General features: G+C 30.8%; 2 protein-coding genes across 6 annotated transcripts in view; both read right to left on the bottom strand.

Moving 5' to 3' along the window:
- The window catches only part of LOC107166486 (uncharacterized), a 155,090-nt gene that overhangs the window by 81,690 nt on the left and 54,465 nt on the right, over positions 1-18,935 (bottom strand). The gene's annotated exons all lie outside the window — the stretch shown is intronic.
- Positions 9,785-12,739, bottom strand: LOC149055790 (uncharacterized). The gene is made up of 4 exons (XM_089227642.1): positions 11,194-12,739; positions 10,914-11,078; positions 10,667-10,854; positions 9,785-10,285 (listed from the first exon to the last, which is right to left on the bottom strand). The coding sequence occupies exons 1-4, from the start codon at positions 11,306-11,308 to the stop codon at positions 10,223-10,225; spliced, it is 531 nt and encodes a 176-aa protein (XP_089083768.1). The 5' UTR covers positions 11,309-12,739; the 3' UTR covers positions 9,785-10,222.

Below are 18,935 nucleotides of genomic sequence, written 5' to 3'. Positions count from 1 at the left end.
GTTATCGACGGCCGATTACGTTTGACGATATAAACGGCGACAAACGTGTCCTGCCTCCTGCGTATAAAATATATAATATTATACACGATTGTATAATCCACATAAATATTATTCCACTCGGTAAATTAACGGACACTGCAGCGACGTGTTATTATTATTACTGCTATTATCTTTCCTTGCGTAGATACTCAGAACAGCGTGTTAGATAAATAATAATAATATAAAATGATTTATCTATGCATTAAAATAATAATACGGTTTTCGCGCGATTGACCGAGCGCAGTCACAGATCGAATCTTAATAGATCCGCCGCCGCCTTTGCGCACTCGTGCCATTGCAATAAATTGGATATTCGCCACAGCAACAACATCGTATTGGCCTATAAATATAAATTATAAATATATGTGTGCATACAAACGAATCGTATAAGAGTCGACACGCGTATCAGAATTCACTTAGGATAGTCGCAAACCATATGAAAAGCAGCACAGAATTATCGGATTTTACACAACGCACGCCTGCTGAGTGGACATAAATTATAATTTGTATAGAAACATAGAATATAATAATATATTTAAGAGACAGATAATATCACTCGTGACACGCATTGACGCAACACTGTTTACGCCTATAATATAATCGCGTAATAATTAAATATTAAATGAAAATGTTTTATTTTATTTGAGAACATATATAGATGAATTTTGAGTTGTGGCAGTCTTGTTCTAGAGGTGCGATATATTGAAGAAAATTTTAGCAACAATTATTATGCAAGTAGAAACTTCTATTATAAATTATCTGATTCTATGAATATTGTTCAAAAAAAATAAGTTAATTTTCAAAAAGCTCCAAATGAAATCGGAAACATAATTTTTATAAAAAGAAGTGACCGAGGTTTTAAATAAATAGCAGATTTTAAATCATTTCTTATAATCTTTAAATTATTTTAAATTTCTTATTATCTCTACTGATAATATATCTATTATCAGTAGGGCTGGGATTTCGATGCATTTTGCATTGTTTTTCAAAGCTTGCTGTGCAATGCTCATCTTGTCACAAATTTGTTTTATGTACATTTGAATGAGAATAAGAAAGTTTATTTTGCATTTTTTAGTTTTTAGGTCATTTTCTTAATTTTTTAGGGCATTTTAGAGTTTTTGGAAACCAAGTGTATGAATTTGAAGATTTTTACACCAACATGATTTTTAAATAAATATAACAGATTATAAGTAGGTACTCCTAATTTGTATTATATTATCGGACAAGGTTTGAGTAACTTTTTATTGTAATTTATACTAAAATTATAAAAAATAAAAAAATTTGTAGATTTATTGGCCTTTTTTTAGGGCATTTTTCGGGGTTTTTGAAGGCATTAAAATCCCAGCCCTAATTATCAGATATTTTGATCTTTTATTTCGATATTTTGAAAAAAAAAATAGTAATAACTTAAAATGGGTAGTGCCATTAATGGGTGGCTTCTTCCGTCAAAAGATTCATATGCAAATTACTCTGTGTACATTTGCTTACTGTTAAAGTTAAGAAAAAAAATGTAAAGTTTAAATAAAAATTAAAATAAAGTTTATTTAGTCAGATGGTTAAAACGTTATCAGTTTATCACCGTGCAAGAATATTGTAATACAAAATAAAAACTGCAGAAAAAATGATTTAAGAATAATTGTGAATCAATATGAGGAAAAAATACAGATAAGTAACTTTAATTATAGGTAGTTACATTAACATGTCTTCTCGATGAATTGATTATAATAGTATGTTCATCGTGTAATTACATTTTTTATCGTTATAATAATATCGTATTTACAGTTTTATATGGGAGATAAAACATGGCAATTTACATGATTCAATATCAATTCAATGCGCAGTATAGTGTGTATAGCCCATTTTAAGTGTGTGTTTATATTATTTATTATAATGTTCTAATCAGATAAACGATAACCAGCATCCAAAGTGGAAACATCCAAACATAGAAAAAGTGTCTTCGAGAAGTAACAAGTTTTCAGTATCACAAGTTAGAGATTTGCATAATATTTCAATTATTCTACAAGTGTTTTTGTTATTAAATTATCACATTAAATGAATCCGTGAATAATATAATAAATTATAACAGTAATTACAGTTAAATCATACACTATTGGGCACGTTCTAAACTAAAATAATATAATAATTAAATATTCACGATTGTCGCGATTAGTACAATTATATTATTATAAATTATAACTCGATGACCTCGATAAATACCAATATACGCATATATATTAAAGGTTTATAGCTCGTGGGCGAGGGTGGTATAGCTTGTAGTGATGGTGCACCACCATAAGCTCAATAAAATTAATTTAAAACAGCAAATTGGTATACAATGTACATAATGGGTAGTAAGAGAATTTATGGTTTTACTAACCAACTTCATTAAAATGTGTATTACATTAAAAATAAATGGCTAAAATTGATGCATATTTAAATATAATAAGTAAGGCTAGGATTTTAAAGCAAATTCTCTTTTTTATATACATATAAGATAGGAATTTAATTTTTATACATATAACGTATATGACGTTTCACGTTATTCTCTTTCCAAATAAACCAATTTATTTTTGTGTAAATGCTTTTTTTGCTTTTTTCTGTTATTTTAGGTACCTATATTATAATATTATGTTTATTATGCTCTAGTAGTAAGAAAAAAAATTAATTTAATTAATAAGAAAATCCAGAGTACGCAGTACGGACTAAATGATTATAAGGTAATGATTACACTAAACAATTGTTTTGAAGAACTAGCAAAAACCCAGTGCTATTTGGAAGAATGCATTTATTAATTATTTATGCACACGTGTGACTTTTTTTTGTCTAATAATAGTACAAACAAATCAAAAATGTAACTTTAATACAAAACTAAGTAAATTAAGAAGTTTTAGTGACTGAAGAAAATTAAAAAAAAATTAACCTTATAAGATTTACTCCTCGTGACCAGACGACTAAATCGACTTTGGAGTACCTACCGAGCGGTTCGTATCTCTATATTCAAGCTAACGTTCTCCCTTCCGCGTAGGAGATAGTGGCTACCGTGTAGTCATTAGATACGTCCGGTAGACAAGATAAGTTACGAGCACGATGAAATTATATTATGAAAAAATAAATAACCAAATAGAATTTGAGAAACCCATGAAATAGAATAACAAAAATAAATACCGACCGAGACGTATGAAGCAAGCTAATGCTGCAGAAGTAGTAGGTAAACGTAATATAATATATACACGAGCGTTATTAATTTCGAGCTTCCGGTCGACATTCATACACACACGCTATCTTTTTTTTTTCTTTTTGGACATTAGAGAAGTCCCCGAGCGTTCCTAATTTACGCACGACGGCGGATTATTTATTCGGTAGTCTTTTCGTGTGACCACGGGTGGCGGTAGCCGCAATGGCCTATATGCGGTCTGTTTTATTTATATTTATTTTAGTTGTATTATGATTATTATTACGATTACTATATGATTTTTTTCGGGAAATTATCTTCACGTATTATAATATTATATAAGCCACGCCGACGACGGTTCGTATTGTCTGCGTGTGTGTGTGACCACCCAGAAAAACGTCAAGACTCGTTATGCGTTACGATACAAATATTGTATTATATTAAAATATCATACGCAAGTATCAACATTTGTACCAATGATACGAGAGGTTACCGGGGGAGACGTGTATAACACCGCAGGTTCGACTTTGCGGTATATAATAATAATATATTAATATGTACTCAACGATAAAAGGTAAAAATAAAGCGGTACCATGATACGCTACAGATCAAAAAGCCGCGATAGCGTGGCCGAGGGACTGTACAAGAATTATAATCATACAATTTGGATATACGTGCCACGAAGTCTTTTCCGACTAAGTTTGACACCGATGAGACCAAGAATAATAATAACATAATATTTGCAAGGCACCGGTATGTTCGTACGTGAAATATATTATAATATCACACACCATATTGTGGAAAACAGAAACGCTCTAGAAATCGCAATCGCCGTTGATATTCACCGTACATATCTATATGTGTCTACCAGACTATTACAGTTATTTTCCTCCATATGCTCTATATGTGGATTAAATAGCCACTATATTTCTCAAACATTCTGACGAAAAAAAATGAAGAGTTCATAACTTTCCGAATTAATTTCCATATGCTGTCAGTTGTGTACTCACGGGAGGGGTCCATGAGGTCTTGACCCTTTCTAAAACAATTTTTAATTACTTTATTATGAAGACGAAGCTAAATAGACTAACAAATAGTAATCTATTTATCGGGACATACATCTAAAATCCAAGAGGGCAAATTGTATCCGACCCGTAGACAAGAATAAAAAAGTAAAAACGATATGATGTTTTTTCTTATTATTATTATTTATTGATATCTAACTCATTTTAACTGAATGGAGGAAGTACTAATTACAACGCTTGAAATACAATTTTAACCACCATCTCGCAGAAAATCTAAACGCCGATGCTATCAATGTTCTCAGTTCCTCAGAGATACAGAACTTTATAATAAAATATAGAAATATGTCCATATAAACGTTGATATACATTTAATGTTGTAAATTTATAATTTTTATCTATTGACTTTTACTGGGTTATTCAATTTTTATGGCCTGCGAACAAGTTACAAATTTTTAACATTTAATATTTATCTTTTTCTTCCCAATAATGCCTATCTGAGCATTAATTCTTCTTTTTTTTAAATATTATTATTTATCCATAGGTACCTATGCTCGTCCACACAAATTTTCGAACTGGGATCCGTTAGGTGGTGACCCTCTCGTAAAACGTATACGTATGGAGGGACTCAAACGATGTTTTCATTATGAAACAAATATTAAAACGTTCGATCGATCACGGGATTAATTTTAGATCACGACCGAAGATTGCGCACCCGAATTTACGCATTAATGTATAATATATATGCATCCATTATCTATGCACGCCAGTCGACCATTGTGAAAAAACCATCGATTTTTCTGTTCAATCACGATGACAAAATTCAATTAAAGAAAAAAAAATAATAATAAACGACTTTATCAATTCGCCCACGTCCGTTTCGTTCCGGGACGTTATTATACACGTCGTAGGTTGAGACGGCCTTGCGCGTGTGAAACATTTATCGATCATATAATCTCCGCAAGCGCTTTTAAATTTCACACATAGTATTTGCTAGAAATATTATGAAGTATACAACTATATAAGTATCATTTAATTGTTCGTCCATCGTCCTAGATCTCTGTATACCATCGAAAAATAGACACATATTCCTAATGACGACTTGGTCTGCGATTACTATATATAGTACCGCGTCACGTCCTGGCGGTATAGGTAGTCCTCTGGAATGTGATGGAAGGTATCCACACAAAATAGATGCACAGATATCATACTTAGAAAATTATTGATTAATTGACGGATAATTAATTTGAAAATAGATACTCGTATTATAAACATTGTATGACGTATAACCATCTGTTTTCGAATCGATTTAACATACGGAGATACGTAATCCAAGTAAATATAGTGATGGTTTGAACGAAGTACAATTCAGTGGTTGTTTAATTAACGATAACCGTCCCTACCAATGATTGCCAGCCACTGTCGAAAAATCATAATATTCTGTAGTGATTTATTATTATTATTATTACTGTTGTATAATATTGTGTATGTACCTGGTCGCGCGCTGTGCCGACCGGCCGATAAGACGATTATTTTATTTTTGTCTACGTCGTCGCTATGCTTCGACCTGTCGATACGGGCCGACCGCTGCGACAACGCAGAGACCGGTATATTTTGTATTATTTTGTATTTTCAGTTGTACGACACCGCTCTCCAAGTTTCGGCGCGTGTCAGTAAATAAATATGTTTTTTTCGCATTTAATCATTTTATTCCACTTTATTTTCCTTAATTAACCACGCTCGCCATCAATTCAAAGAAGTGTAAGGCAGTGTGCAGTTACAAAGCAAAACGGACAGCCAGGTCATAGCACTTGACCTAGGTATATTTTATTTTATTACATTACTAGCTGCCATCAGAAACTCGCTGTCCTGAAACTTGGGGGGCCATGAAACTCGCTGTGAGTGGGTGATGGAGGCTGAAGACGATAATGTCGTTGTAATTTATTTTTTAACAAATAAGTCGTTCCTGTTGTAATAGTTGGTTAAAAAACAAAAATTTGTGGAACTGATAAGGATTTTTGATAAGGTTTGGTCTAGTTCCTAAGGCAGAACGTTTAAATTTCGAGTTTAAGAGTCTAGATATCTCACTTTGCCCATAAAGTGAATTTAAAATTGTTGAAGTGTCTAGCAAGTAAGTCAACACAGATAAACATCGATTAACTTTCGAGTAAGGCGCTCATATTTGAAATCCGAATTTGTCAGATCGCGTACAAAGTGCTACAGCAATTCAAGTATGCAGACAGGGTGGTAAGTGTGATTAATATTTATAGTGTGTAGGTAGGTACTTTAGTTGTAACATTATAGCCAAATATTGTATAACCGGGGGTAGTCTTACTAAATTTATATTGTGTTAGGTGAATTCATACACATAACTCGCCTGTAGAATTGTATGACCAAAAAATTGTTTTCTTGAAGTCACTACCACAGTACCACACTGTACAGGCTTATTCATACAGTTAAAAAATTGTTTTCGTTATCCCATATCCGATATTCGAAAATCACCTAGAAAAATTTTTAAAATTATTTTGACATAGCCTAAACGACTGACAAAATAATAAAAAAAACAGGAAAGTGGGTATCGCTCTTCTGTACATTAGGTGGTGGGGTGGACCTCTGACTAAAGTAGGTTAGTTTTGAATGCAATGATAGGTATCATTGTATACGAAAAACGATTCTGAACGGAGATGATTTGTCAGTCTAGGATATATTATATTTAAATATTGTCATATTATATTCCATTTTGAAACAAATATTTTATTTTTCAATTAGGACGCATTTTGCATAAGGCATGGTTAATCAATTTTTCCAAAAACATTGCATATAGGTAGTTATCATAATTCATAATACCTTATATTATCATAGATATACATATACCTGGTTTGAGGATAAATCGTTATCACTACACGATTTCATAAAAATTTAAAACTCAAACACTAAAAACATTTTCCTATAATGACGCTTCGAGTTTATTCTATAGCTACCTGAAGAAAAACTTATGGAAAACTTAGTGTTGTATTCTTAATCATTAATTACGAACACAAACATTTTTATGATTTTTCAAACTTAAAAACAATTTACAAATATTCTTGGTTTTGACGAATTTTTGTCAATATTTGAAATTCAAATGCTAATAAAAACTTAATTTGAATTTCCAGATAACACTGACATAAACATTTGGTGAAAATTTCAAGTATTTACAGTGATTAGATTTGAATTACAACCATATAAAAAAAATCGATTTGGTCGAAAACTGGTTTTGCGTAAAAATTCCCGTTTTTCTGTCATTTTTCTCGATTGTTTTTAAAACTGTTGGAAAATGTTAACTTTTAACCCCTATAACGCACCAAGGATATTCACTTTTACATCGGAAACGGAATTATTTGGGGGTGCCAAAGTTTGAAATTGAAGCATTATTTCGAAAAAACACACACATCATTGTAAAATCAATACATTCATCACTTAATGTTTGAGTAATTTTTTGTAATTCTTATACTGTAGTAGTAATCTTATAATCATATATATATATTGTATGTCTGGAAAAGAATAATCATGTATGAGATGGTCATTCAAAAACATCACAAATGCATTGGTGCCTATGATTTATTTTTATTGATATATATATATAATAAAACAATAACAGTAGGTAGATGACTACAAACAATGTATTAAGTATTGTGTTAAAAGTTAATTGAAGTAGAAACAATTACATAAACAACAATTCACAGTAGTTGTGTGATAGAGATAAAATCTGTCATGTAAAATCTTACCTAGCATTACATTTAATGTTACATATTTAATTGTGTTCGAAATGTATTCATACAGATGGAAATAATATATAAAAAAATGCTAATTTTTCCTGATTTTCAAGCAAATGCTGTTAAGCGTGAATTATTTAATATTTATTGACTCTGTTATTAATAAAACTTACAAAGTATAAAATGATAATGTTACTAAGTATTAAAAAAAAACATATTAATTAACAGATATTATTTAAATTATATTATTTTTATTTGTACTATTGATATTATTGTTATCATTATTTTTATTATTATTATTATTATTATTACATTCTATAAATATATTCGTCCGACGTCATACACGCGGATATCGGCGCTCCCCAACACTGACATTGCCGACGTATAGAGACCGTGAGACACATTATTTTAAATCACGCGGCGCGTACAAGAAATAATTGGTAAACGAACGCGACCCGACTGTATATCACCGCCGCCACCGTCACTACCACTAACCACAGTGGCAGCCAACTATATCTGCAAACTCAGTACACGCACGCGTACTCGTGTATAAGTACGTGCACGCGCACGTGTAAGTGTACGGTACGAGAAATCCGACAGACTCGACTTTCCCACGGGCTTCTATAATACACTACACAGATTCGACGCATTGTTTTTTCTACAATTTTTATTTTTATTATTATTATTATTTATTTATTTCCACATTCTCTCTTTCGATCACATATACAGACACACTCGCACGAGAACTCACGCACACACATAATGATCCAGTTCTGTCTGGAGACGCGTTGTACGACGTATTATACCGTTTTGCGTGTGTGCGTGCGTGAACTTCACTAATAAGGACAGCGCGGACCGCGTTGTCGGCGACACGTCATGTGTTAAGTCCGCTCAGTCTGTCCGTCAAACGAACCGCGATGACAGTAGAGCGGGCAAACCCTATATCATCGCTACGAAGTGCAAATGAAAAAGAATGGTTTTATATATTTATTTTAATGTTTTGAGTGGACGTAGAGTAACACCCCACTGTGCAATGGAATATTTTTGCGATGTTTTTACAATATTAATTCATAACTTGTAATGTTACACTTTAAGTTACATTTGTGTGATTGTAATGTGCATGGAACTGCTTATGTCCCGAGAAAGTAACTTCATTCGTAATATGAATACAATACTTTATCCCAATGTTCCATGCATATTACTGTATATCATTCTATACAAGTAATCTGGTAATATTCCAAGCACGTTACAAATAACATCCATTGATTGTTACCAAATAACATTCAATGATTGTTCCCAAAAAACATTCAATAAACGTTATCAAATAATTTTAAACCTTTTCAATATTGTATTCTAAATATATTTTAGAATATTAATATAAATGAAACATTACAATAATACCTACATAATTCATAGCTTATTCTTTTAAGGTATCATAATATTATTTTTATACTTTTATCAAATATGAAAAGGAATACACATTTTATTTAAAATTAAAAAACAAATTAATATAACCAAGTGTTTTATTTGACTTCAAAACAATTTTTTTTTTATTAAATATACAATTCTATAATTTTATGTTATACATAAAAAAAATATGAATTAATTAACGTCTATGTGGCACAAAGGTAATTTAACTAAAATGTTAATTAACTTAAAATAATTTTTATAATATTATAGCAAACTTAATATTTTATAAAACATTTACATTTAAAATAATACAAATTAATAACATATTTATACATAGGTATTGCAATACATAATATATAAAATAATATAAAATATATTTAATCCAAATTGATTAGATATGTACCTACATTATATTCATTAAATATTTACATTCCTTAATTCTAATAAACACAAAACAATAATTAATAATTTCAATAAATATAATTAATTTATCATGAGGAGTTTATCAAATATTTTAAATCACATTAAAAATTTTGTTTTAATTATTGTGGTATATCTAAATTATGACAAAGAGTGATAACTACTGCTTTATCCCCTGATATTTGAATATAAAAACACTTACATTTAAAATCATTTAGTTGGATAAGATGAGGTGTACTTAAAAATTGAAGATTTATGATATATGAGCCAATATCTTTGGATGAAAAATTAAGTAGATTAAAAAAAGATGAAAAGCTGGTAAAATATAAACAAGGGAAAATATTCATAAGAATTATTATATTTCATTAAACCTGGTTGAGTTTTGTCCAAACAATCCACTGAATTTAATTTGTATACCGAAGTGGTATTGGGCTAATTTGAGTTTGTTGAGGTAATGCACTGCTACTCTAAGTTTACAACAAAAATACTATTTTAAATAGATGACTAATGAAATTTATGGTAAAAATTAAATGAAACATGAATTATATTTTTATCATCACATACCTATAATAGCTTAAAATGCAATGTTAATTAAATAACATACCTACCTGAACCTAATACTTAAATAATTTAGGGTTAAATCAGAATGAGTTAAACATTTAAAAAAAAATGAATAGGTAGGTACCTAGGTAACTAAAAATAATTGATTTAGAAATTCTAAGGAAATTCTATTACAAAAAATGTTAGTATTTATGAATGTTAAGAATTATTTTTTAAAAATTAAAATTTTTAATCTTTTATTAGCTGTTATTATTTAAGTAACTAAAAATGATGTTAAATTTATTTACCTCAGATATGTTAAAACTGCGAGATATTGCCATATTCAACGATACATTCTCTGAGCTCGTGGAAGGACTTAAATTGATATTATTTAATTCAGTAAACTGAGGCTCAGAAATGTTATTAACAACAGTTTGTTCTGGCATACCAATTTGTGGACCTTTATTTATTTTTTTCTGTTGAATAATGTTAATACCTATAATTAAAAATAAAATAAGTAAGGTATTAGGTAAAAAAAATTAATGAATTGTTTACCTTCATCACTGGAAGTATCAGAATCTCCACACATCATTGATGATGACTGACCAATGACCATACAATCTTTTGTTTTTATTTTTTTATTTAAATGTTGCTGTTCAATTTCGGATGCTGATTCTTCAGTTAATGCACCATGCCTATACCACGCTTTACCAAAATCACCTACAAATTGTTTATGTAAATATAGTAAATTTAGGTAGGTATCTATGCTAGCCTTTTTTTTGTAGGTTTATTTTCATTAATACTTTAAAATTTTAGGTATATAATAGATACATACTATACTCTTTTCCATTTTCAAATAATTTTATTCTGTAAGTATTCCAATCATCTAATGGTTCCATAGCCTCTTTTAGTATATCACTTGTAACATGTAATGTAGCAGGTGGCCACATACATTTTACTATTGCATTGCCATGTCCATCAACAGTTTTTAAAACCCAATTAGTTGGTATGACACTATACTCCTGACTGTCAGGAAATGTAGCTATCACCCAACGTTTTTTGGTTAGTGTCTATGAAAATGTATGGAAAATGAATAATTATTAATTAATTATAAATATTTATGTGTGTACCTATCTATAAACAGTATTGGGGAAGTTACTGTTTTTTAATAATTAAATTACATTACTAATTCCTCATCAAAATTGTAACTAAATTATTTTTAAGTTACATTTATTTTGAGTTTAAAAAGTAACTCAATTACAATAAAAGTTACTTTTTTTTAAAAAATATCACTGGAGCTTAATAACCATGTGTTCAATACGACAATACATAAACTAAAATATATTAAATAATGACAACCAACAATATGAAATTATTAACAAATACTCATTTTGCTACACATTTAGTTATTTCTTCACACTTTCAAATTTATTTTTTTTTAAAGTGCATATTCAAAATTACAATCACTAATTTTAGATCGCGTTTTAGTGCATAGGTTATACCTAGTATATTAAAGTCTTAAACCAAATAAAGTAATGAATAATTAAGTAATAATTACTTCAAAAAAGTAACTTAAATCACATATAAATTACTTACAATAAAATGCAATTAAATTACCAGAAAATTAATTAAAAAGTAATTTAGTTATAGTAACTTGTAACTTAAGTTAAGTTACTTCCCAACACTGTCTATAAACCTACCTATTTAATAAAGTTACAAGTTTACAACCATTTATACGAAAGAAAAAAAATTATATTACTTACTTTTTGATGACCACATTGAGACTAAAATGCAAAATAGGTGTATAATTATTAATTGCCTTTCTATTAATTGCAGAAGTTGAGTATTCACAGCTATTTTGGTAATCCATTTCTTTCCGTATAGACGTGAAGTATAGGTAAAATGAAAATAACCAGAATGAAAGAGAAAAACAATAACTGAACAATTTCAAACAAGAGAAACTCGGAAAAAAACAAATGAAAACTTAAACGGTCACAATGTCACATGGGTTATGATTACGAATTTTATGTTTATAATAATATGTAGTGTAATATTACTTTCATAATATCCGCCGGACTGCCGCACACTAGTACACTACACAATGCGCTGTTTGCGCCGTCGCCCGTCCGTTGCGCGTCATGTGGGTTCAGCTTTCCCGAAATCGGAAATAGAAATACAATGCTATATTGCTTATAACAATGAGATAAAACTATTTGGGTATATTTTTAAAATTATTAATAAAGTAATAATAATATTATAATTGCATGTTAACGCGTAAACAAGATTATTTCAATACAATAATAAATGAACATTTCACGAATGTTCATTTGTAGCATTACATGCGTATGACGCTTAAAATATTTAAATAATGTTACTTTATGATATATTAGATATTATTTTTATGGAATAATTTTACAATATTGCATTATTGATACTTCGTAATATTTTTATGTGATCGAAACTTAACATAGCTGCAACGATTTGTAACTTAGATTGCACAGTGGGACGCGAACCACCGATGCGACAATATTCTAAACGAGGCATAAGAATTATATACATTGTACACAACATATCAAATAATGCTTTAAGCATAAAAGTTAGTTGATAAATGATACTTGAGAGTCATATATCTACTTATCATTCTGTAGTTCGTTTAGGAACCTATACTCAACTTCACTCTCTTTGAAACACTTTCTATACAATCACACAAACCGGAAAATACTGGAAATTAATATATAAAATTAAGAACACGTGACCACGGAACCAGACAGTTTTCCACCCAATCGCCTATTTAGCCATTGGCCTTTATATGCAAGGTACATAAAATATTAATGTACCTACTTTGGTATCATGCATAATATATAAGAAATATTACAATTAGAACTATTAATTAGGTTAAGTAAATAATCATAGGTAACTGGTAAAATACCAAAACAATTAAGTAATGGCATAATACAATAACAAATAAGTATAATTTTAAGCTTAGACAGTCAGTATAATATGTAACTAGGTTAAACTCAATATCGATATTACTGATAGTGTTTCGATTGTAAAATTTATATTTAAGGAATATGTGAAGACAGAAAAGTGGTCAGTTGGCGGTAGTAGTGTGACTCGATTACTACTGACCACCAGTGTCAGAGCCAGGTGATCGTGTGACTCAATCGCCACTGGAGGTCAGAGTGTTCAATAAAAGTGCTTATAATTAATTTGTTAGTTTATTTGTGTACGTCGGTGATCGGCGTATACGACACTACTTATTAATTTTAATTTTAATAAAAATTGTGTATACTGCAACATTATTTTAAATCTATAATCAAAATGTATTTAATAAAGTCAATATTCAGGACAAACAAAAAATGTTTATATTATAATATAATATCTCCTTCATAATATGCTGAAATGGGGGGGGGGGGGGGTTAGGCCAACATTTTGTCAGGTGGTTAAATTTAAAATGTGATTTTATTTGAATATAGTTTTTTTAAAATTAATTTAGCCCTCCCCCCAAAAATTTCTATGAATTTCCGCCTATGATCTCCTTTGATTTTTTAATGTAAAACGTTTCAAAAATATATAAATAAATTCAATACACAGTGGTACTGTTAAACATTTCCATGTTCACAGTATATATAGGTATTGCTTTTATTGGATAACATAACATATTTATACATAATATAGGTAGTAGTTACTAGTTACATGCCTATAGTTAACGTTGTAACGACAATTCAATACACGAGGCGCACGCCGTCGTTGATACGACGACAGTTGTCGTACCACGACCTATGTAAGTATTTACACGACGACTCAGGAAAAATCGTTATTCATAAATCGTAAGTCGTTCGTTTGTATATATTATATTAAGAAAGAATGATAGAGACCACAAATACGGGATAAACGTCGCACTGAGCACACTATACAGTGCACTGTACAGTAATAATATGTATATTTAAGTAAAATATATTTTGCTGTATATTTATACTCTCATATGTGGTGTGTAACCCTCTCGAGCTGCACATATGATATTGTATTATATTGTATAGGTTTATACATTTGTAACTATCCTATGAGCGCGACTGCCGTTATCACACGACGCGGCCGATGCTCATTAGCGTCGGTCGATAAGCATCTGACGACGTCGTTATGCCGTGCGAAATATAGGAGGTGAATTGTATTGTAAGTTGGTGAGAAATCAAACGCATAGGAAACTAGTTATTACAATAAAAAAAAATTATTTATACCCGTTTCAGAACCCCAAACCGATGGTGGAGCGAGTCTTAAAAAGGTTACCAGACGAAATTGCCGGAAATGAAACTGTTTAACACAACATTTTGAATGCATGCACAATATGCAGGATAAGATAAAAATAAATGAATCACTTATAGAACAAATATAAGTTAACCAATTTTCAGTATTAATAAAATTACAATATATGCATTGATTGCATTGAAATCACTTCCCTATAAAGCTCGCGCGTTCGTGTCATAAAGTTTGTATATGAAAGGTTTATTATGACTTTAGTAAATCCAATGATACATAATATGAGCTTCGAATTTAAGCAACCAACATATTATAAGCAATTTAAGAAAAAAATTTTATGTACAACAACCACCTCAGATTAATTTACTCCAAGTGATAAAACTAATAATTAAATAAAAATTTTAGAACCTTTGGTGTATAAGGCCGACACAGTGAGTGATGATGGAAATTACAACGTGTGATAAAAACAAACACGTAAAGTGATACGAGAATTGAACCTCCAAAGAAAAATAAGAATAATTTCCAAGTACAATAACAATATTCACTACAGACGGTGTGTCATCGATGAGTGCCTAACCAGTCATTTCCCAGAAATCAGCAGCGGCGAATCGTCATCGAACGAAAGACGCATTTTTTAATATTATTTTTTTTATTATTCTCCGGCAGGTGATCTTTATTCGATCGCGTCCACTTGTCTGCCACGGCAGACCGTTTACGGCAAAGCTATAATTGTTGATGGGTAGAAGGGGTGTGAGTGATAGAGAGTGAAGAAAAAACGGCACATACCGTCCGTATTTGGGGAGGACCGGTGCGCGGGAATGCAGCTAAACGATTCCGCGTTCGGACCGGTCACGTGTACGCGCTCATATCGTACCGACATGACGACGGCCATTTCATCCGCAAAGGTCATCCGCGGCCTCAAGGTCTTCCTCGAGAGTTCTTTAATCATAAGTTCAATAAGACTACAATGATCCAAGCAGAAGTAATTATTCAAATGTATAAAGGCGAGTGACTAGGAATACCGGAAAAAGTACACGAAAAAAAGATCTGATTTAATTTTTTTTGGAAAAAAAGTCCGACCAGAAAATTATTATAAGGGAAAAAAATCTATTTAATACAATCTACAGAAATATAATGTAAGATAGATAAAAAAAACCATGTGTATTAGAAGGTACGGTAATAAAGATAGCACAATTAATCAGTAAGCACATCAGAAGCACAACCTATTATGATGGTAAGTTTTCGTAAAGTCCAGAAAACTTTCTGCGGTTATATGTTTTTCGAATAAAAAAATATGATGTTTTAGTAACTGCGGTTTACTGTTTTCTTAAAAAAAAAAATAATAATAATAACAGTGCTTACAGAGACTTTTTTAACGTAATTCTTAAAGAATGTGACAATCGAGAATTTTGCCCAGATCTATAAATTATAAATTTAAATTTTGAACAAGCTACTATAAATGCCGCACAGTGTGTTCTCGGCGAACACGTGTGTATACAAAGGTTTATTTTAATAATTTATCTCAAAATACGCGTATCACAAGATACAAGAAGTTGTATTACAACATAAATATAAAACGGATGATACATAAGATACTTTACGACGGAATGAATTATTTAAAGACAGTTTATACAGAAAAAGCTACAGAGGTTCTTGATTATTTGGATTCCACACACGTCAATGGTACATATATGTAGAAAGTCAGAAAAATAATACGTTCACGAGGCAACGACAAATGGTCAACATTGTAAAAACAATATTTGCGATAGTTGTAACAACCGTTTTACGCATTTTGGTCGGACACGCGCACCCAGCCATCTGGATGTTAATAACTAAAATGCGTGAAGAGTTACGAGTAGACAGAGCTAAAATAGCGTTACAAGAATTGGGTGCAGAGTTCCAACACCAAAAAAACGAAAGTTTGGTAAGACCGGTGAATGTTTAAAAACCTTATGTTTTAGAGTGGTTCATTGATGAAATATTGGTGAAAGAATTTTTAATTAATATTGACCATTGTATTTGAAAATGAAATAAATATATTTATATTTTATATTATTAATAACAAATTTTATTAGTAGGTATTTTAGTATTATAAATTTTAAATTCAATAATCAATAAATCAAACCGGACTTTTTATCGGTATAATAATTTTCTGGTCGGGAATTTTTTCCAAAAAAAATTAAATCGGACTCTTTCTCTGTGTACTTTTTTCCACCGAACTTTTTTCCGACTCTCGAGCGACCAGTGTACCAAAAACTCTAAAAATCTCAAATATATAAATATGAGTGCATTTATTAATTATTCTAGTCTAAGTTGTAGTTACATTTTGTTACTTATATCACAGTTTTAAATTATCCCGTTTGCATATGTGTAAATAAATTAATTTATGGCCGCCTGGCACGTTTGGACTCTCGAGTGATAAGGTAAAACATATAACCTAATTACGCTCCGTGTAAACTTGAGGAACACGGCGCAAGAGAATGCCTGCGAAATCGGCGCCAGTAATAAAACGTACATACCGGGTATAGGGTACCTATGCGTGGTATTCGCTCTTCAGATTATTCGCATTTCTATTGTTTTCGCCGGAGATTTAAAATACCAGAACGTATAGAGTATAGCCTATAGGTAGTGACGGTCGTAGAAAGAGCAGTACCTACCTCCAGGGTATACCACAAGACAACCGTCGTAATAGAGTTGACAATTGACGACGCGATCATCGCATTCGATCGATCGTGCCACCAGGCATTTCAATATACCGTTTGCAATTCGACCCATATCTCCGCATCCTCACTCCTACCCTACACAACCCAATTATCGCGTCAACAGCAACAGCATCCATTTGTCGGAGACTCACGTTTCATCTAATCATCGCACGAATGCCTTTACTCCGACCAGTTTAGGAATGCGGCACGTGCCCGTTATGTAAGCAACATTTTTCAAAGTGCATCAGAAACAGAAACCTAGGAAAGTTAATTATGCATAAGTAAACTATATCACTGTGCAGTGTGTATAAAATTGGCATTGGTCTAAATCAGGGACGTACTCGCAGGGGATGAGGGTATGGTATCTAGAGATATGGTTGCTGTAAATTTACCAGGTAAATTTTCACCGGTAAAAAAATTTACCGTAAATTTTACCAATTTTTTTTACCGACAAATTATTTTTTACGAAAAACAATGGTGTGGCCCCATCTAGTCAAACGAAATTAAAAACACAGTCTAAATTGTAAAGAGATATCTTTGTTATCAACTGATGGTAGTACAATAATTAATGTACTGATCATATTTTCTATTTTTCTTGACACTATATATAGTGTATATGGTCGAACGTTAATCATTTATCAACTATCGTGCGTAAGTATTGTTATCATTATTTGTTATTTCTATTTTAAGACGTATTTCGAGTTTCTACTCTAAACTGTCGTGTAATAACAAAGATATTTTTACCAAAAGCCGCCATTCCCCACTTCGGGGCACAGCAGAAACCTACGGGTGCCCCAATAGAAATTCTGCAAAAAACTCTCACCCACGTGTAAAACCAACCTACAGTTCCATCAGAACCTACAATACTACCCCCTTCCCAATGGCCTTAGTTGCCACGGGATAATTAAAAAAAATAAAATAAAATTTTTACCAAAAAATTTAAATTATTCATTAATTGTAATATGAATACATTATATATTATATTATAATATATTATTATATTCATATTTCATAAAATATACCAATTACTATAATGTCTAATACAGAAAAATAGATATTTTAGATACATTTTTTAAATTTGTAGTTAATTATTATTGTTAATATTAAAAAGAACTAGATATAACAAGTATATTATATACAACATTAGTACCTAATACAAATCATATTTACTAATGTCTTAATAGTAAAAAATAACAATGGCTCTAAGATTTAGCCATTTTACCGTTTTCACCACATTATTGGAAAATTTACCGATATTTTTTTACGTAAATTCTCCATCTCTAATCGTATCGCAATATATAATAAGGCAATGAAAGTATATTATTAATGGCTATATATCGTGATCTGAGAGAAGTCAAACATTTATACCTCCCCCCCCTTTAAAAAAAACTGAGCACACCACTGCAAAATACATTTTGAAGAGAAAAGAATAGCATTAATTGTATCACGCCGATAATCACTCTTGTTTTTATTATCACGGTAAATCACACAATACATATATATATATATATATATATATATATACACGCATACACGACATAATGTATAATAATATGTAACATGCACATACATATACCTAACATGTTCACAGGTCGTGCGATGGAGTTTACCTTGTGTC

The sequence above is a fragment of the Diuraphis noxia genome, unplaced genomic scaffold (genome assembly GCF_037042655.1).
Source record: "Diuraphis noxia isolate RWA-SAM2 unplaced genomic scaffold, SU_Dnox_SAM2 contig0004, whole genome shotgun sequence".
NCBI lineage: Eukaryota > Metazoa > Arthropoda > Insecta > Hemiptera > Aphididae > Diuraphis > Diuraphis noxia.
The sequence above is the reverse complement of the archived record's forward strand: the minus strand, read 5'-3'. Positions and strand labels throughout refer to the sequence as shown.